Genomic DNA, 20,639 nt, shown 5'->3' with positions numbered 1-20,639 from the left:
GTTCTTAATACCATTTTCAATAAAATTGCTTTTCAACTAATCGAACGCCAATGTGTGCCCTCCGTTCCTCCATTCTGATGAATGTTCCCCAAGCCAGGGCTCGCAGGCAGCACCTTTTACACACACATGTGTGACTCTAGCAAATGGGGCTATGCTGCTGCTCTGGGACAGGAAGGCAATGACCGGCCACTCACGGGAGCGCCCTGGAGGGCAGTGGCAGACAGGGGCACAGCACGGGCCTGCTGGTAAGCAAAGTCCCACCTCGGGGACAGTATCCACACCCTTCCGGGGGCTACAGGAGTTCAGAGGCAAGCATGACCACATGTGCAGCTGAAGGCCGACCTCAAACCAGGCCCCAACCACCTCCACTCCGTCTGCAGGCCCCCCGGGTGCAGTGGGGTTCTGACTCTGGACACCAGGAATGTGTGCCCCTTCTTTTTTTTCCTTTTTGGGTCACACCTGGCGATCCACAGAGGTTACTCCTGGCTCATGCACTCAGGAATTACTCCTGGCGGTGATAAGGGGACCATATGGGATGCTGGGAATTGAACGCAGGTCGGCCGCATGCAAGGCAAACACCTTCTCCGCTACGCTATCACTCCAGTCCTGTGTGCCTCTTCTGAATGGACCATACTTTTCCTCCTGCCCTGGCCAGCCCAAGTCTCCATCCATTTGGTTCTGAAACTCAGTTACTTCAGAGAAGAGCTCTCGATGAGCCAAGAAAGACTCTGTAACTGCCACCCACCCCCAGTGAAGTAAGGGGTCCCTCCCACTAGGTGCTCCTGTCCGGACATCTACAACCTGCTGTAGGTGTCCCAATTGTGAGCAGAGCAGTCTCACAATTCCAAGGGGGCCTGACAGCCCGAGAGCATCCTTGAAGCCCACCTCCGCATGGAAGGACAAGGCGAACCCTCCGTGGGGGCAGGATTCCTTTTCCCACCGCCCGCTGCTCGGGGAAAATCAAGCTGAGGAGACTCCAATGCCGCAGCAATCTGGCATGGACGTGCGCTTCATAGAGCCACTGGCAGTACGGCCCAGTTCATCTACGAAAATGTGTGTGTCAGGGGCTGAGCGATAGCACAGTGGGCAGGGCGTTTGCCTTGCACGCGGCCGACTCGGGTTCATTCCTCCACCCCTCTCTGAGAGCCCGGCAAGCTACGGAGAGTATCTCGCCCACATGGCAAAGCCTGGCAACCTTCTCGTGACGAATTCAATATGCCAAACACAGTAACAACAAGTCTCATAACGGAGATGTTACTGGTGCCCGCTCCAGCAAACTGATGAACAACCGGAGGACAGTGCTACAGAATTACAATTATGAACAACCATTCCCTCCCTAGATTCTTCTACTTGGGAAGTAAAATCCTTCAGCCAAATACCTGGTCGTTTCCCCCTGGACCTTCCTTTCGTATTTTATATCTTACTGGCTTTGAGATGAGCAAACTTCGCTTTAACGTAATCACTGAAAGACATCACAGAGCGGCCCTCTGGGCCTCTGGCAAGACGGGTGTTCTGAAATATGCTTGGATATGACTCAGCGATTGTGCTGCTGTACCACAATCAGAATCATGATGCATGACGCCGGCCTGAAATTCTAACTCCTTCCTCCCACCCATTCACCTCTGGGTAAACGTCCAAAGTATGTCAAACTGATCGATTTGTGATGAGAATTAGGAATTTCACTTTACATTGATCAGGAATCAGACTAAAAGGAAAAGATCTGGTTTTTACTTACCGAGTTAGCTATGGCATGAACAACTCTAGAAAATCCCACAGCGTCATTCAGCTCCTCCTAGTTAAGAAAATAAACTACTGATGTCCAGACGTTTATCTGAATGAGTTAAAACCTAATTGCTCCCAACCAAAACACACTGAAATTTGTTAGTTTTATTTTCATGGGCATCCATTATCCCAGCAAAGACGTCTAAAATAATCTATGAACATGATTCAGAAAGTAAAATAACCACGTGGCAAATGACTCCTTAGTTACTAAAATACGCTGAGGATTTCCCCCACTATTTCACATTATTTGCTGAAATTTCCAAGATTCTGGCAGCCTTCAAAGCACGAATTTTAAAAAGCTGCCACCTGCTGCCTAGACTCAATACTGCACTAAATCCTGAGGAAACCCGGAGACACACTGGTGAGGCCCCTCAGTGCTGACTTCTGCTCTGTCAATCTGCCTACTCACACAATTTATGCCACAGCGCTCTGAGACTCGTTCCCACTCCGTTTCTCCTAGCCTGTTTTCTTTTCAGCACTGCTTAAACCGGCTCAATTTCTAGCGATCTCAAGTCTCCTTCATTAACTCTAACCTCCACCGACTCTGGCCCCTTCAAGACTCTTCTTGGCGGCAATACTGAAAAGTCCTGCCCCTGCTCCTGCTCTCCAGAGACCCGGAACTCCCCGGCTCCTCCTGCCCCTGCTCTCAGGCTTTACCCTCGCTGCCACCACTCACCTCTGCCAAGGATAATAAGGGCGGGTGAGGACAGTGAGAAATTAGAACCTGCATCCCAAAGGCAGGATGAGAAAGAAGTGAGACAGACATTTTCAGAAATTGTACAACAATTCCCCAAAAGTCAAAGAAACTCCCCTGATCCAGCAATCACACTGCTAAGTGGACCAGAGCAATAGAGGGGAGGGCACGTGTCTTGCACATGGCCAACCCAGGTTCGATCCCCAGCATCCTACACAGTCCCCTGAGGCCTGATTCCTCAGGACTGATTCCTGAGTGCAGAGCCAGGACTAAGCCCTGGGCGCTGCCAGGTGTGTCCACAAATCCAGAACAAAAGAGTAAAACGTAAAGGCTACTTGAAATTTTGCATGGCTTCCTTGTGCAAAACTTCTGTTTATCTTCTCTAATTTTCCTTTTTAAATTATTTTCTGGTGATGCTGGCGATCAAACCCAGGGCTCAGATCTGTGAGGCAAGCACTCTACCACAAGGTTACATCCACATTCTAAAAATTCTGGAAAAAAAAAAAAACCAGAAACAAAGAAAGAAAACAAGAGAAAGGAAAGACAGAAAAGAGAAAGAAAGAGAGAGTAAAAAAGGAAGAAAGAAAAGAAAGAGGGAGGAAAAATGCCTCGAAAGAGCAAAATTACTCCTCAAGCTAAACCCAGTGGCCAGGTCTTACCCTGACTCTTCTCAACCTTTTTCTGACCTGCCCCCATAAGGCCCAGCTTCCTTCTCTGCTTACTTCTTTCCGCAGATGAAAGAAACTCCCCATCTCCTTATGGTCAGACTGCCCTGTCCTCTCAAGGGGTCCGCAGGACACCCACCTACGCCTACGCCACCCCTGGTCTCCGCCACCAGTCACTCTAGTCACCCCATCTAAGCTCACTGATGTCAACGGACCCAACGTTCCAAATCTCTACCAAACGTCTCCATCTCCCCTTCCCATTCAAATCCAATCACAAATTCCCTTGATTCTATCCTCTAAAATGTCTCCAGGTGGGATCAGAGTGAGAGGGCCGCAGGGCGGGCACTTGAGACCAGCCTCAGGGTCAGACCGTGTTGGCTGTGTCCCAAAACCTCCCCTCAGCCTGCTCCCACTCTATCCCAGAGTTTCCTACAAACCCAGTTCTCCTACGGTAAATACCTCGTCCTTCAACGAAGTCACAAGGCTCTAGAAGTCATGGAGAGGAGATCGATCAGAACCCCATCCCTGCCACTTCTCACCCCAAGGCAAGGAGGAGAACGCGGCGGGTTACCTGCTCTTTGGCTTGTTTCTGCTGCTCTCGCCGTTTACGCTCTTCTTCATCGACTTTGCTGATAACGATGTACCGTTCTTTCTAAAAGACGAAGCAGATGTACAGTTTTCCAGAAAGAACTTCACCACCATCCCCATTTCCAACTTCAGATATAGCTACTATTAGAAGTTGCACTTTTCTATCGCTGCAGGCCTTCCTGCCGTAAGCACAGGGAAAACACTTTCCAAGGCCACCAAAAATTAAGTCGATCATTACAGCCAAAACTGTGCCCGTGTCTCCACATTTTTCCACGGTTTACTGATTCAACACAATAGATGTTTCGCTGCTGTTGATGGTCTGAGAGAATAGCTTTCAAAACAGAACACTAAAAAATTACACTGCACGTGAACCTGAGTTGCAGAAGATCTCCGGCATATTTCACAAACGTAAGAACAATGCCTGACATTAATGGTGACTTGTCATATGACCGGCACCTTATTTCTCACATACTAACTTGCATTTTCAACTGGTTAAATACAAACCCTGCGTCAAACTTTGATATTTATCTTATAGTAAGATTGTTTTTAAATTTACTTGATCTTTTTTCAGTCACACAGTGCTCCAGGCTTACTCCTAACACCGCACTCAGAGATCACTTATGATGGGGGTGCGGGGGACTGTATGGGGCGCCAGGGACCAACCTGGGCCGGCTGCCTTGCAAGGCAAGCGCCTTATCCCCTATGCCATCTCTCTGGTCCCAATTTATTCAACCTCTTAATCTGACATCTGGATGAACACACTTGATGCTAGTGCTGTGGGATGTGTCCATTAACCCACATTCAAGGTACGTGCCAGTCTCAAGGTCTTAAAACAAGAACTAAATTCTCTCTTTGAGAAAGAGAGAAGTCAACCCAAGGTAGTCACAAGTGTGTCAACAAGTGCTCTGTCACGGAATCACAGACCCCACCCCCACCCCCAGTTCATTCGCAGAGCCACATTTCTTCAAGGCCTCTAGGATCTTGTCGAAGACTGGACTTGTGCCCTACCACATGGGCTATCTCCCTGCCCCAACGAGACTCTGAAAGTGTCAAAGAGTCGACCCACCATTACCCATCAAGGTTTGATCCACTCTCCTTGGGAAGAAGTGACCAACAGCAACGCTTAATCCCCCACATTCAAAAAACAGAGGGTCATTCTTCATGCACACTACTCTAGCTTTCTGTTGTCGCTGATGTTGATTTTGGATTTTGGGGGGGGGCACTTTCGGGGGTATATCAGAGATATTCAGGGCTTACACCTGCCTCAATACTCAGGGATCACTCCAGGGGATGCTGGGGATCGAGCCCAGGTCAGACAGGTGCAAGGTGAGCGCCCTGGCCCCACCCACTCAGCATTCTGCTCTAAGCAGACCACAAACCAACATTGGCTGTTTTCCACTCGCTCACCACCACAGGCTCTAAGAAAGGCGTGAGCCATCAGCATCAGGCACAGCCATACATCAGGCTCATGTAAATGAGAAAGCAGCTGAGAGAAGTCGTGGAGTGTCCCCAGGAGTGGCCAGGTGTGGATGCGAGCTCCAGCGCATCAGTGCTCTATTACATGTTTAGCTGTCAGCCCTGGCTGACTCCTGAGGTTACCTTTTCCGTTTCTAAAGTCTCAACGTGAATGCCCTTGGGGTACCTAAAGAACAAAGAGAAAACGTGACATCAGGTCAGACAGTGACAATTAAAGCCCTGCACTGAGGGCCAGAGCAGTAAGGCTCTAGCCTGGCACCTGGCTTCAGGCCCTTGAACCGCATATGGTCCTGTGAGCACAGCCAACAGGAATGATTTCTGAGCACAGAGCCAGGAGTAAGCCCTGAGCACTGCAAAGAGTAGCCCAAAAACTAAAACAGAAAACAAAAACCTGCATTTTTTTCCCTTTTATTTTTTTTATTAGTGAAACACCATGAGGTACAGTTGTAGACTTAAAAATTTTTGTGCTTGGGTTTCGATTATACAATGATCAAGTACCCATCCCTCCACAGTGCTCATTTTCCACCACCATGGATCCCAGTATCCCTCCCACACCCACCCCCACCATCCCTCTGTGGCAGGGCATTCCCTTTTGTTCTCTCTCTCCTTTTGGGTGTTGTGGTCTGCAAAAGAGGCATTGAGTGGCAATCATGTTCAGTCCATAGTCTACTTTCAAGATGCATCTCCCCTCCTGGGAGGATCCTCCAAACACCCTTTATTTGGTGCTCCCTTCTCTATCTGAGCTGCCCTTTCCCCTAGAATGCCCGGCTGGCCTCTAAACTATGGAGTAATCCTCCTGGTACTGATCTCGGCTATTCTTGGGTATTAATCTCCTATTTTGTTACTTTATATCCCCCAGATGAATGCAATCTTTCTATGTCTATCCCTCTCTTTCTGACTCATTTCGCTTAGCATGATACTTTCCATATTGTACCACTTGTATGTAAAGTTCATGACTTCATCTTTTCTAAGAGCTACATAGTACTCCATTGTGTAGATGTACCAAAGTTTCTTTAACCAGTCATCTGTTCTTGGGCACTCAGGTTTCTTCCAGATTCTGGCTATTGTAAACAGTGCTGCAATGAACAAACAAGTGCAGATGTCACTTCGACTATACATTTTTGCCTCTCTGGGATATATTCCCAGGAGTGGTATTGCTGGGTCAAATGGGAGCTCAATTTCTAATTTTTTGAGAATCTTCCATACTGTTTTCCAAAAGGGCTGAACCAGTCGGCATTCCCACCAACAGTGAAGGAGTGTCCCTTTCTCGCCACATCCACGCCAGCATCGGTTGCTTTTGTTCTTTTTTTGGATGTGGGCCAGTCTCTGAGGTGTGAGATGGTGTCTCATTGTGGTTTTGATCTGCATCTCCCTGATAATTAATGATGCAGAGCATTTTCTCATGTGCTTTTTTGCCATTCGGATTTCTTCTTTGAGAAAGTTTCTGTTCATTTCATTGCCCCATTTTTTGATGGGGTTGGATGTTTTCTTTTTGTGGAGTTCAACCAGTACTTTGTATATCCTTGATATCAACCCCTTGTCAGATGTGTATTCGGCGAATATCCTTTCCCATTCTGTAGACTGTCTTTGTATTTTGGTCACTGTTTCTTTTGAGGTGCAGAAGCTTCTTAGTTTAAGATAGTCCCATTTATCTATTTCTGTTTTCACTTGCTTGGCCAGTGGCGTGGCATCTCTGAAAATACCATTAGCCTCAATGTCATGGAGGGTTTTGCCAACTTTGTCTTCAATGTACCTTATGGTTTCTGGTCTGATGTTGAGGTCTTTAATCCATTTCGATCTTACTTTTGTACATGGTGTTAGGCAGAGTTTGGAGCCCATTTTTTTTGCATGTAGCCGTCCAGAAAAACGTGCATTTTTAAAGCAGCCATGGAACTCGAAGTTACAAATTAAGCATCACTATACTAACAAATTTACAGTAAAATCACTCCAAGGCCAGAAGGGTTAAGGCACTTGCCTTCCGTCCCGCTGGTTTGGGTTCAAATCTCCAGCACCACATACAGGCCCCCGACTACAGCCAGGGGTCAATGGTGAGCAGAGAGTTGAGAACAGATCCCGGGCAACACCAGGAAAAGCTCAAACCTCCCCTTACCCAAGAAAAAAAAATCCATAATATTTCAGCTGTCGTGTGAAACATTTCCTCGCTGCTGTTTTGAAGCATGCAGAAATGTATCAAATGTCAAAATAATTTTTTTTTCTAAGACAGGCATTTTTCTGAAATGTCTTACAACACATAATGCAGTCAATTCATTACAAGTCAAATCCTGCTTCCAAATATAACAATGCCTATTTCCTAACAGAACTTGTGACGGTCTTTTTAGATTGCATGGGGCATTCCAGGGCGCAGCGAGATGACTATGTGGGTAGTTAAAAAAAAAAATTATTTTGACATTTGATACATTTCTGCACGCTTCAAAACAACAGCGAGGTTTTGAACCATGAACAAAACATGCCTCCCCGAGAAGCATGCTGAAAGTAGACTATAGACCAAACATGATTGCCACTCAATGCCTCTCTTGCAAACCACAGGACCCAAAAGGAGAGAGAGAGAACAAAAGGGAATGCCCTGCCACAGAGGCAGGGTGGGTTGGGGGGGATGGGGGGTGGGAGGGATGCTGGGACCCGTGGTGGTGGAGGATGGGCGCTGGTGGAGGGATGGGTACTTGATCATTGTATAACTGAAACCCAAGCACAAAAATGTGTAAGTCTATAACTGTACCTTATGGTGTTTCACTAATAAGAAAAAGAGAGAGAGAGAGAAAAATGCTCCCCCAAGCACCCACCAACTATAGTCCTGGTGTCCCCCAACACCACTGGGCCTGAGCAGCACCTCACTGAGTGAACCACCAGACCTGCACCGCCATAGTGCCAGGAGCCTGCAAGCCCTCATGGCACCACCACCCACCCACCCAAATAAAAGATGGTAAGTGGGAAAGACGACAGAATCAAGACATGCACATGAACTTGGGATAGTCAAAGCAGCAGCAACGGCAGGATTCCAAAAGAAAAGGTGCACTGAGAGGTCACACTCAGGGGTTCAAGCCCAGTCTCTCAGTTCTCTCTCTCTCTTTCTCTCTCTCTCACACACACACACACACTTACTTCCAGCTCAAAGTCTGGTAGATTAGCTTTCTCTGGAACCTGAAAGACAGAAGAAAAAGCGTTGATTTGGGCTCTTAAAAGGGAATTCTAACTGATCAAGTCTAAACTGGGAAAGACATTTTGGGTTTTTCGTTTGCTTCTGGCCATGCTCAGGGCTTACTCCTGGCAACACCCGGGGGACCACACAGACGCCAGAGATCAACCCAGGTCAGCCAAGGGCAAGGCAAACGTCGCAACCACTGTGCCGGTCACAAGACATTTTGCTCCTTGAAGTGACACGTGACCGACAAACAGAAACAAGTTGTGTAGGCGACTGGAGGACCCTCGCCACTTCCCCGCATCCAACTGTCCTTGGGGCAGAGAGCCGGTGCGGGGCTGAACATGCACGCAGGAGGCCCAGATTCCATCCACGGTGGGGAGCGACCCCAGGGCACCATCACAAGCGGCAAAATGCAACAAAATAAATAAATAACATGCTTTCTCCGAGAGCGGCAGTACAGCATGTCGAGGGCTTGCCTTGCACACAGCCTACCTTCTTGCACACAGCACACGTATGGTCCCCAAAGCACCGCCAGGAGTGATCCCTGAGCACAGAGCTGCTCGCTCTCTCTCTCTCTCTCTCTCCCCCCCCTTCCTCCTCTTCTTCCCTCTTTCCCTTCCCGCTTCCTTCTCCACCTCTCCCCCTCCTCAGATTTTGCTAAGTAAACTTCCTGAAATGAAACTATTTTGGTTCACTAAAAAAAATCAATAAATAAAAATTAAAATTAGTGAATTTCTTCTGGGGCCAAGACACAGTACGGCAGTTGGAGCACCGTCACCCAACCTGGGACTGACGCTCAGCGCCACGCTCTCCAGACCCTGGGGGAAGCCCCGAGAAGCAGGAAGGGCCTGGGCAGTCTCAGGCCCTGGCCTCCACCATCAGCCAGGCAGCTGAGAACCACTGAGAACCGCTTGTTAGGCCCTTAGGCTTGATCATGGTTCAACGCCCAGCACCAGACACACACACACACACACACACACACACACACACACACAACAGTAATAACAGTAAAAGTTTTATACTGTCTTTATTTTAGGAAACAGCAAAGTTTTGGGGCTGGAGTGATAGCATAGCAGGTCAGGAGTTTGCCTTCCACGCAGCTAACCCGGGTTCGATTCCCAGCATCCCATATGGTCCCCCGAGCACCTCCAGGAGTAATTTCTGAGTGCAGGGCCAGGAGTAACCCCTGAGCATCGCCAGGTGTGAACCAAAAATAAATAAATAAATAAATAGCAAAGTTCTAGCCTATTCAAAATATTCCTTCCTAGCCCAGATGAAACAGTTCTCTCCAATCACCAGTCACCCGCAGGAATTGACAGGTTGAAAAGTCACTGGTCTCCCGCAGGGTTGAGTGCCAGTCCACAGACCAGTACGCAGGACAGGGCCCAGTGTGTGGGACGTAAAAAGGCCGAAGATCCCCGCATGAAGAGTTTAAAGCAAACGAACAGGGGCAAGAGAGCTTATACGGAAATTAAGGTGACTGCCTTGCCTGGTCTCCTGAGTACTTCCAGGTGTGGCCCAAAAACCAACAAATAAAATAAACTTTTAAAATGATGCAGACAGACGTTTAAAAAATAATAAGGTAGAGAGATAATGCCACTTTGAGAAACCAGTTACAAAACCAGAGAAAAGGCTAGTGTTTGCTACGTTTCTTTGAAACATGGTTTTTGCTGCTGTTGTTTTATACTGCAGAGAGAAATGAAAAGGATGGAAGGAACCACAAAGTGAATTCCTCTTTTCCAGCACCTTCAGGGATGGGGCTGGAGGCAACCCTACGGCAGGCAGGCGTCTTGCCTTGCTCGCAGCAAACCTGCTTCGATCCCCGGCAGTGCATGTGGTGCCCGAAGCTCCACCAGGAGCACAGAGCCAGGAGTACGCCCTGAGCACGGCGGGGTGGCCCAAAGACAAAACAAAAGACAAAACATTTGTATGTTCCTCAGGTATTATGCTGAAGTTCCTTAAAGCTAAAACAGCTCTACCACTCTGAAGCATAACTTTAGTCACAGTTGCACAATGGTCTTTCTCTCCTCCAGGACAGAACAAAGCATTCCTTCGAGTCCGCGTCCGGATACACCGCCACTCCCCACCGTGCTAGCACTAAGATCAGTGCTTACATGCCGGGGGTCACTCCCGAGCACACTCACACCCTCCCAGGTTTGGCCCCAAAACCCAAAAAGAGTAAAATAAAGCAACTCTACCCTTACACCTTGGAAATATACCTATAATAAAAAGCCTACTTCTGAAGGTGTTTTTAAAAGACCAAGAACAGCACAGGCCGAGAACCATTTACTTGTCCCGAAAAAGAAAAAGGGAAAACGTTCAGGGTAGCTCACCCAGTACACGGCTCTAAATCTAAGTTCTTGTTTTCTTCATTCTGCAATAAATTTTCAATTTTCTCTCTGAGAAATAAGAATCAGAATAAAAGTATGATCAATACCTTTCGGGAGAGAACTCATCAACAAACACCACAATCACATTCAACAGCGAATCTAGACATAAGGACACTTAGGGCTGTGATTTTATCGGGTCATGTCCTAACATCCAGCTCACCAGCTGAAAGGAGACTCGGTGGGGACCCAGGAGACGGCTGCGAGGGCTGGAGAACGTGCCCCGCGGGGAGCAGGCTGGGTGCCGATCCCTGAGCACCGTCAGAAGCAGCCCCAAACAGCACTGGGTGGGGTCCAAGATTTTTTGAGAAGAAGTGAAAGGAAAAATAACTCTGGCATGTTGTTGTCTTTGATCAGTTTGCAACAACTTCTCAAGGGCTCCTCAAAAGTCATTACATCTAAGGGATTTGAACCTTAGCTTTCCGAGTAAGGCAGCTACACTAACAAGTAAATTAAGCAAAGCCAAAAACCCCCCAAAGACAATATGCTTACTGAAAAGATCAGTGCCAGAGAACAGGCTGCAAGTATCTGGAAGGGCCTGTTTTATGCTTCCGTCTCAGGGAACAGTGACCGTGGTTATCAGTGCCTGAGGGCACGTGGAAGCTCTGCCCACTTGCTGAGATGACCTCCTTCCCAGGGATGGGGGCACACGTCCAAACACAACACGCCCCCTCCATCTGCAACTTACACACGACCTAAAGACACCATTCAATTCTGCTACCCACAAAGTCACACCTGTGCATGCACCGTCCGTGTGCGACACAGCAGTCAGTCCTAGCACACACACAACAGGCACACACTGGCCTCCCTCTGGCACAAACTTACACCACTTGGTTAATGAACTTCTTCTGATCCTCGGGAATCATTACGGGACATTTGGAAGCATTAGGAGAAACATACGCGAGAGCTCCTGCACCATTGGACTGGGAGCGCTTCTCATCATACTGCTCTCGTAACTGCCTTTCTTCTTCCTGATTTAAATATGGAATTCCTAAACACAATTGTGAAAAGAATATGTTAGCAGGGTCACTGATCAGCATTAAAAAGTGTTTTAGGGGCTATGGTGCTGCCAGCACAACAATCCGTGATACCTGTGAGGCGAGTGCATCAGCGGCCTGATGGCGCCTTCAAACTTCCAGATACCCCAAAATTGCTGCTGTGCCTTTGGCCAGACCCCAAAAACGTGGGGGAAACTTTACCAAGAAAGTAAACGGCCAAAAGTTAGGTATGTGGGAGACACACCCACAAACCACCTCCGGCTCAGCTATGTAATTGGAGGCATGGCCTCTCTGGTTCCGGATCAAACTGCTTAACAGCCATGATCCCAGAGACTCAGAAATAAATCTCGAAACCCAACAGCTTTTGGCAGAAATGCGTCTGGTCCCTGCAGTAGGTTACCGGCACTGGGCCACCCCAGGTGGGAACAGGTTTCGTGCCTTGGCCTGTTCCCCCTGGCGGCCTGGTGGCCGTCATCCTCCAGAGGCCACTGGACAGTCAGGTTTGGGCCCACAGTGACAAGACACGTGGGGCCTCACGGGATGGGGGTGGAGCCGGCCCTTTCCTCCCCACCCCAACGAGACCCCAAGTCATCACCCACAAACGGCCTCTCTGGCTCCTGATCAAGCTGCTTAATGGCCATGATCCCAGAGACTCAGAAACAAATCTAGAAACCCAGTGGCTTTTGGCAAAAATGCGTCCGGACCCTGCAGTAGGTTACTGTCACTAGGCCACCCCAGGGGGAAAAGGGTATTGTCCCTCCGCCTGCTCCCCCTAGGCGGCTCAATGGCCTCCATCTTCCAGAGGCCGTTAGACAATCAGGTTTGCACCCACAGTGACAAGACACGCAGGGCCTCACGGGAAGGGGGTGGAGCCGGCCCCTTCTTCCCCACCCCAACGAGATCCCAAGTCACCGCCCACGAACAGCCTCTCTGGCTCCTGATCAAGCCGCTTAATGGCCATGATCCCAGGGACTCAGGAGCAAATCTCGGAACCCAGCGGCTTTTGGCAGAAATGCGTCCTGTTCCTGCAGCAGGTTACCAGCACTGGGCCACCCCAGGTGGGAATGAATAGGTTTCATGCCTTGGCCTGTTCCCCCTGGCGGCCCTGTGACGGTCATCCTCCAGAGGCCACTGGACAGTCAGGTTTGGGCCCGCAGTGACAAGACATGCGAGGCCTCATGGGATGGGGGTGGAGTCGGCCCTTTCCTCCCGCCCCCAACGAGACCCCAAGTCATCACCCACAAACGGCCTCTCTGGCTCCTGATCAAGCTGCTCAACGGCCATGATCCCAGAGACTCAGGAACAAATCTCGAAACCCAGCAGGTTTTGGCAGAATCCCTCCAGATTTAACTGTTAAAATTTCAGAATTCCAAAATCGCACGGCCACTACTGCAGCCACGCAACACCATATGTTATTCATAACCAGCAATAGAAAACTAATTATCTACTGTTGCCTTTTCAGCAGATCTGAGTGTTGGGGTAAAATCCCAAATAATAATGGTGGATCTGGTGTCAAAATATTGAATGTAATCAAAGTAGAGAGAGAATAATGTGGAAATTATCTACCCCATATGTAGGGGGAGGGGGAGGGTGCAGGATGGGGGCATACTGGGGTTATTGGTGGTGGAGAATAGGCACTGGTGAAGGTATGCGTGTTTCATTGTATGACCTAGACTTAAACCCGAAAGCTTTGTAACTGCTCTCACGGGGATTCAATAAATAAAATTATAAAAAATGGAAAAAAACAGTAAGGTGGAGTTCATGCCCAATTCAATCAGCTAATCTAGTGGCTGAATACATTGCAGTACTCCTACATTTAAAAAAAAGTGTTTTAATCTTGGGGTCAGAGCAATAGTACAGCAGGTAGGGCTTTTGCCTTGCACTTAGATTCAATCACTGGCATCCTATATGGTACCACCAAGAAGAACCCCTGAGCATCTGAGAGTAGCGCCCCTCCCCAAAAAATGCATTTTAATCAGCCAAAATCTAAGCCACTTGTTCATCCTTCTTCCTACAAATATTTAGCACTTACAGGGTGCCAGGTGTATGGGTTCTAAAGGCCCTGAGGTCTAAAATGAACAGAGATGCATCCTGCTTGATGTTGAGAAGCCAGAAACTGAAACTTAAGATCTTTTAGGGAAAAAAAAAATTAAGTCTAACAGGTAAGGTGTAGGATAACATTGATTTGTCCTTTCTGCCTCACCACTGGGAGCTTAGGTTTATTGGATTACTCCCATTACAGTGCTCCCATTCTTCTGTGCTTATCTGTAATCTCTTTCTTTGTGCTCTGCTTCCACATCTGGTCAATCACCTTTAACTCCTAATCAGACTCTGTTAACCTTTGAATACTGCTTTTCTCTTCTCAAGTCCTTTGCGCATAGTTAATTCCAAGCAATGTCCTTTTTGTATGGACACTGTAAGACAGTTAATGCTATGCTTTTGTAACTTGGGAGTTAATTGATTCTGAATGATATTCACTTCCGGGCATTGGGCATCTGCATCTGTTCTCTCGACTTAAGCCTCAGTTGCCCTTACTTCCTAGCACCCCAAAAGCAAGGTACAGATGTGGGACTGGATGGACCCAGGGCAAGCTATGAGCTACCCTGGCATCGAAATGGGCCAAAGCAGCATAATACTATACTTAACTATAAGAGCACGGTCGTGGACAAATTCTGTCATGATCCAAAAAGTAACAACTGAATTAGGACACTGCTAGGGTTCACTTAATCACTTAATCCCCGTTATTCATCGATTTATTCGAGCGGGTGCCAGTAACGTCTCCATTCATCCCGGTTGCGTGCTAGCGTAGCCCAATGGTATCTGTTCGTTTTAGGAACATGTAGAGCCTCAAACCGATCATTTAGGGTCTTGACGAAGAAGTCTGACCATCTTATAGGTGGGCGTCCACGTGATCTTTTGATGTCTCGTGGAATCCAATCAGTAATGGCTCTAGTCCAGCGGTTGTCTATAAACCTCATTACGTGTCCAGCCCGTCTGATTTTTGATGTCTTGGCAAATGAGACAGCGTCCCTGATTCTTGAGCGTTGACGAAGATCAGAACTCCGGATTCTATCTCTCATTTGAGTGAATCGTGATATTCCAAGCATAGTTCTTTTGATTCCTCTTTGAGAGACCCGAATAGTGTTCTCATCCTGTTTTCGTAGGGTCCAGGTCTCTGAGGCATATGTTAATGCAGGAAGAACAGTGGAATCAAAGAGATGTGCTCGTAGCTGGAGGTTCTTTGTCCTTTTAGTTATTTCTTCAATGCTCTTGAAGGCATTCCAAGCCGCTCTCTTCCTCCTGCGCAACTCAGGTGCCAGGTCATTCATCATGTTGATTTCTCGACCTAGGTATATATAACTGTTGCATTCGGAGATGGTGGTTCCGTTGAGAGCGAATGGAGCGTCAGGAACAAGGCTGTTTCTCATAAACATTGTCTTCGCAAGATTCAGCTGTAGTCCGACCTTTCCACATTCACGGTCAAAGTCGTTCAGCATTTGTGCCGCTTGGTTGATGTTTGGTGTTATTAGAACGATGTCATCAGCAAAGCGGAGGTGGTGTAGTTGCCGACCATCTATCTTCACTCCCATGTTTTCCCATTCCAGTCGTCGCATGATGTTCTCGAGGGTGGCACTGAAGAGTTTTGGTGAAATGGTATCACCCTGCCGAACCCCTCTCTTGATATGGATGATTACTTCTTTGTAGAATGGTGAGATCTTGGTAGTTAATCCGCAATAGAGCTCACGAAGGATCCTGATGTATTGAGTTTGTACGCCCTGATTGGCTAGGGCTTCTATGACCGCTTCCGTCTCAACAGAATCAAAGGCCTTCTTTAAATCAATGAACGTTAGACAGAGTGGCATCTTGAACTCCCGAGATACCTCAATGAGCTTGGTTACTGTGTGGATATGGTCGATGGTACTGAATCCTTTTCGGAATCCAGCTTGTTCACATGGTTGTCCTTCATCTAGTGTTCTGCTAATCCTATTCAGGATGACTCAAGTGAATAGTTTGTAGATGACAGACAATAGGCAGATTGGGCGATAGTTGCCAATGTCGTGGATGTCTCCTTTCTTGTATAGTAGTACAGTCTTGCTGGTTTTCCATTGGGATGGAACCTTGCATTCAGACAGGTAGCGTGTGAAGAGTCGAGCCAATGTATTGATGAGTACTGATGGTAAGTTCTTCAGGTGTTCAGGTCTGATCTTGTCTGGGCCAGATGCTCTTTGTTTCTTTACCGACGAGATGGCATGTTGGATTTCGGAAGGGAGAACATTGGGAACGACATATCCATCATGTGGTATGTGGTATGTGGGCAAGTGGATGTGGCTATTAAAGAGATCTGAGTAGAAGTCATGAATAATCTTCTCCATTGCCCTTCTGGAAGATGTGATAGATCCATCATGATGTCGGAGGGCAGTCATCTTGGTTTTGTAGTTGGTGAAGGACAGGCGGGCATTACGAATGTTTTTCCCAGCTTCTGCTGCATCTACCAGTACTGCTGCTCTCCTGTTTTTGAGGTCATCCTTGATGGCTTCTCTGCACTGTTTTGCCAGTTCGGACATTTGCTTGTGGTTGCCTGAGGCACGTGCCAAGCCACGTTGGCGAATAAGTTCAAGAGTGTTCGAAGAAAGACGGTTTTTTGTGGTTATCTCTCTCTTGGCATTCCTTGCACAATCATGGAGGTGCTGAATCATTCGATCGTATTCCTCATCAATGTTGTCAATGACGGCATCTTCCCATGTTGCCGCAACAGAGCCAAAGAGTTCCCAGTTGGTGGTTGTTCTGGGAGTCCTCTTCTTAAACCTTGCATTCTTTTCTCCTCGTTCTGTGAGGTAGAATTTTGCATGAAGAAGATGGTGGTCTGATCCCGTTTGGAATTTTGGGACAGCAGCAACATCGGTTAGGCAAAACCGCCGATTGAATATGATGTGGTCTATTTCATTGTGGAACCGTCCATCGGGAGACTCCCATGTCCAACGTTTAGATTCAGCCTTTTGGAATTGTGAGTTACCATGGAAGGTTTTGGTTGACATGATGAACTCAGACAGTCTGTCACCCTGTTCGTTCCATTCCAGGCCATGGGTTCCGATGTGGAGTTCATCGACTGATCTTCTTGGTCCTATCTTGGCATTAAAATCACCGACAATGATCTTGTAGAAGGTGTGATCTTCTTTATAGAATTTCTCCAGCTCCATGTAGAATTTCTCAGTTTCTCTTTCACCATAACTGGATGTTGGTGCATAGACAACAAAGATAGAAACTGCCGGTAGTGAGCCACATTTATTCAAGTGTAATCGTCCGATTCGGGTTGTTAGGCATTCAAATGAATCAATGCTCGTGACTAAGTTTGTGTTGACAAGGATACCGACACCACCGACGCCTCTTTTATCACATGTTCCAAGGAACAGTTCTTCTCCAGTGTCCAAAACAGCATGATGGAATTGATGTCTTCTCGTTTCGGTCAGACCAATGATGTCGTACTTGATCTTTCGTGCTTGTACCATAAGGTCTTCAATGGATGCAGCAGATGCCAGGGTACGAGCATTAAAAGTACAGACAATCATTTTTGTTTTTCTGCGTTTTGGTAGCCTATGTCTGCCTTGGTGTTTTATCAGCCTCTCCTTCCATATCCTTCTCGACTCTGCATATTCAGGGTTAGGGAAATGAGATCCATTTATTACTGGATTTGGCATATCAATTTGGTCTATTTGGCATAGACCACGGATAGCTTGCCAGGCTCTGCTGTGCAGGTTGGATATTTAAGGATATTTAAGGTACCCTGAAAATTTAGAGAAAAGTAAATAAATAGTCGCGCGGCCGCAGGCCCCGCGCTCCCAGGAGCTTGTTGTGATAATCTCTGGATCCTGGCCTTTGTTGGGGTTACACGGCAGTTGGAGGGTGTAACTGTCTAGCTACTGACAGGTCCAGTCCCAAACCGTGCAGGCTTGGAGATCTCAGCCCCGGGTCCCACACACCTGGGTTCCTCTGCCAGTTCTGTTATGTCTGAGGCTTATCCAAGTGTGTGGAGAGTGGCCCCAGTAAGGCCTTGGTTGGGGCCTGCAGGTCTTCAGCTGTTGGGCCCTGGCGAGGATAGTCAGACACAGGGTAGGAGACTCTGCCTTGTGCTCTCCCGGGAGCTTGTTGTGATAATCTCTGGATCCTGGCCTTTGTTGGGGTTACACGGCAGTTGGAGGGTGTAACTGTCTAGCTACTGACAGGTCCAGTCCCAAACCGTGCAGGCTTGGAGATCTCAGCCCCGGGTCCCACACACCTGGGTTCCTCTGCCAGTTCTGTTATGTCTGAGGCTTATCCAAGTGTGTGGAGAGTGGCCCCAGTAAGGCCTTGGTTGGGGCCTGCTAGGGTTAGGAAAGATTAATCTGGCCTGAGCACTGTAGTCTTGAGATCTACAGCGAGATGTTCCCAGGAGAGCCACCCCACAATCTTAATGTATCTCTTACTGTGTCCATACAAAATAACTAATATTAACAAGCAGAATTAAGAATCAGCCTAATCAGTGGCTGAATAAATAGCAGTACTCCTACACTAAAAAAAAAAGTAGAATTAAGATACTGATTATGACTACGGAAAGGAGGAAAACCCCTCGGTGGTATTTCTGCCCTTGAGTCTGACCGGTGATCAGGAAGGGTTTTGATATGTTGATTGTGCTACCCCCAATGCTGGGGAGACTGGAGAGAGACTAGAGACCAAGATGGAGAGGGGAGCAAGGAGCCTGGATTGATGAGCAAGGGGGACAGGTGGAGACGGGAATGGGGAGCTGAGTGAGCCTGGAACAGGCGCATGGGGAGAACGGAATAAACGGCGACTGATCCCCAACCAGCCTGGCTGTGATCCGCCCTTGGCCTCGGCAGTCCCGGGCGGGGAAGCGGCTGCAGACCACTGAACGCAGGCAGCAAGAGAGAGGCGTGAGATTCCCAGGCGCGCGTGATTACACAGTAAGGCACTCTTTAAGTACTGCCTCGCGGCCAACCCTGGTTCAGTCTGCAGCACACTGGGCACCCCTGAGGAGTTCTGCCCAGGAGGCGGGGAGAACTCGACAGACCCTCCCTCAGAATACCATTTGTGAACATGAAATCACACGAGAGAAAGGATAATGATGATAGAAGTTAATTCTATTGCAGTCATGGAAAAGTGTATTTGTGATCTGTAACGTGGTAATAGCACAGCAGAGCAGGTGGGACAGTCCATTCTGGGTCAATGCACTGGATAATCAGAAATCCCTGCTTTGTAAGCGACAGCTGAGAGAACTCTGGGTGCAAACCGTATTGGAGTTATCTGCAGCAAACAGTCTCCGAGGACGCCTGTGTCTGCTAACACTGACTACAGCCACGATGGAAGAAACTGCCAAATGGAAGTTCAAGGACAGGGAAGCTACAGATGCCAATTCCTTCCCCTCAAATCCACAGACTGATTTCCTTTTGTGAGAGAAAGGAAGAAACAGCGGCCTGGAATGCACTGAGCAGCTCCTCAAAGCATGTTTGGACACCTGCTGGCACACACGAGGCCCCGAGTATGAGTCCCAGCACCGCACTCCTGCCCAATCACTGCCAGGTCAGAAGAGCATGACATCACCAGGCCTGCCAGGCGAGACCAAGGACAGGGGGACAGCCCTGCAGCACCCTGAGCGCTTGCTAGGGAGCAGTGGGGGCCCCCAAATCAGCATATTTACAACACTGCTGGGAATGACCTAGAGAGAGCGAAAGAATTCGAGAAAGGAGGGCAATGGAGAAGACAGGGCTGGGCTTGAACAACACAAGGCTCCCCTATCCCCCCCCCACACACACGGAAAGGAGAGACACAAGTTGGAGCCAGACTTGGGGTACCCTTGTGGATTTGGCGGTGAAAATATGAAGCAGCATCTATTTTCACTGGAGAGGAGTGTGAAATGCGGAGGGAGGTGTGGAGAAAAACAGACAATGGGCAGGAAATAAAATTTCTACATTTAAAAAAGGATTTTTGGGGGGTTTTTGGGGTTTTTTTTAATTTTTGGGTCACACCCAGAGATGCTTAAGGTTTACACCTGGCTCTGCACTCAGGAATGACTCCTGGTGGTGTCTGAGGGGCCATATGGGATGCCTGGGGATTGAACCTGAGTCGGCTGCGTGTAAGGCAAATGCCCTCCCCACTGTACTATCGCTCTAGCCCCTAGAAAAAGGATTTTTGGAACCAGAGAGATCGCATATCTGATAGCATAGCAGATAAGATGCTTGCCTTACAAACCTGGTAAACCTGGGTTCGATCAACCCCAGGATTGATCCCTGAGCACAGAGCCAGGACAAAACCCTAAGCACAGCTGGGCATGAACCAAAAACAAATCAAAATTAAAAATACAAGGGCTCGAGCAATAGTACAGCTGGTAGGGCACTTCCCTTGCATGTGTCCAACCAGGTTCGATCCTCGATATGGGAATATGGTCCCAGAGCACTGTCAGGAATAATTCCTGAGTGCAGAGCCAGGAGGAACCCCTGAGCAAAACTGGATGTGGCAAAACACAAAAACAAAAAGCGAAGGGTTGGACACCAACCAGGTGTCCTTGTTCTTCCAATCAGGAAATGAGTCCAGGCAGGGGGCCCCAGGGGAGTGGGGGGAGGAGGGAAGGAGCCAGGGAACAAGGAGTCCCAGGTTCTCTTCAGACAAAGAAGTCAGAGGCACTGCTAAGAAGAATGCTGGGAGAAAAGGGGAGAAAAGGGTCTGGCATTTCCGGAGGCTCTGCACACGAGGAGGAGAAGCGAAGGGTCAGAGCAGACTGAAGGGCATCGGTGCCAGCCGGAACTGGTCGTGGCCAGGACAGGCGGTCTGCAGCCCTGAGCCGGTGACAAGAAAGCATTCCTGGCCCTTGGTCTGACTATAAACTCATGAGGTGGCGGC

General features: G+C 48.3%; 2 protein-coding genes across 2 annotated transcripts in view; both read right to left on the bottom strand.

Annotated features, from left to right (window-relative positions):
* The window catches only part of PARN (poly(A)-specific ribonuclease), a 114,406-nt gene that overhangs the window by 82,371 nt on the left and 11,396 nt on the right, over positions 1-20,639 (bottom strand). The window contains exons 7-12 of the mRNA XM_056122375.1: positions 11,578-11,743; positions 10,699-10,764; positions 8,326-8,364; positions 5,329-5,371; positions 3,713-3,793; positions 1,736-1,792 (exon numbers count right to left, since the gene is read on the bottom strand). Of these exons, the coding sequence (XP_055978350.1) occupies positions 1,736-1,792; positions 3,713-3,793; positions 5,329-5,371; positions 8,326-8,364; positions 10,699-10,764; positions 11,578-11,743 (452 nt within the window). The remainder of the gene's footprint in view (positions 1-1,735; positions 1,793-3,712; positions 3,794-5,328; positions 5,372-8,325; positions 8,365-10,698; positions 10,765-11,577; positions 11,744-20,639) is intronic.
* The window catches only part of PDXDC1 (pyridoxal dependent decarboxylase domain containing 1), a 168,995-nt gene continuing 158,837 nt past the window's right edge, over positions 10,482-20,639 (bottom strand). The window contains exon 24 of the transcript XR_008793605.1: positions 10,482-10,492. The gene's annotated coding sequence lies outside the window, so the exon portion shown is untranslated. The remainder of the gene's footprint in view (positions 10,493-20,639) is intronic.

The sequence above is a fragment of the Sorex fumeus genome, unplaced genomic scaffold (assembly GCF_029834395.1).
Source record: "Sorex fumeus unplaced genomic scaffold, SorFum_2.1 ptg000045l, whole genome shotgun sequence".
Classification (NCBI taxonomy): Eukaryota; Metazoa; Chordata; class Mammalia; order Eulipotyphla; family Soricidae; genus Sorex; species Sorex fumeus.
Note: the sequence above shows the minus strand (reverse complement) of the source record. Positions and strands in the feature narration are given on the sequence as shown.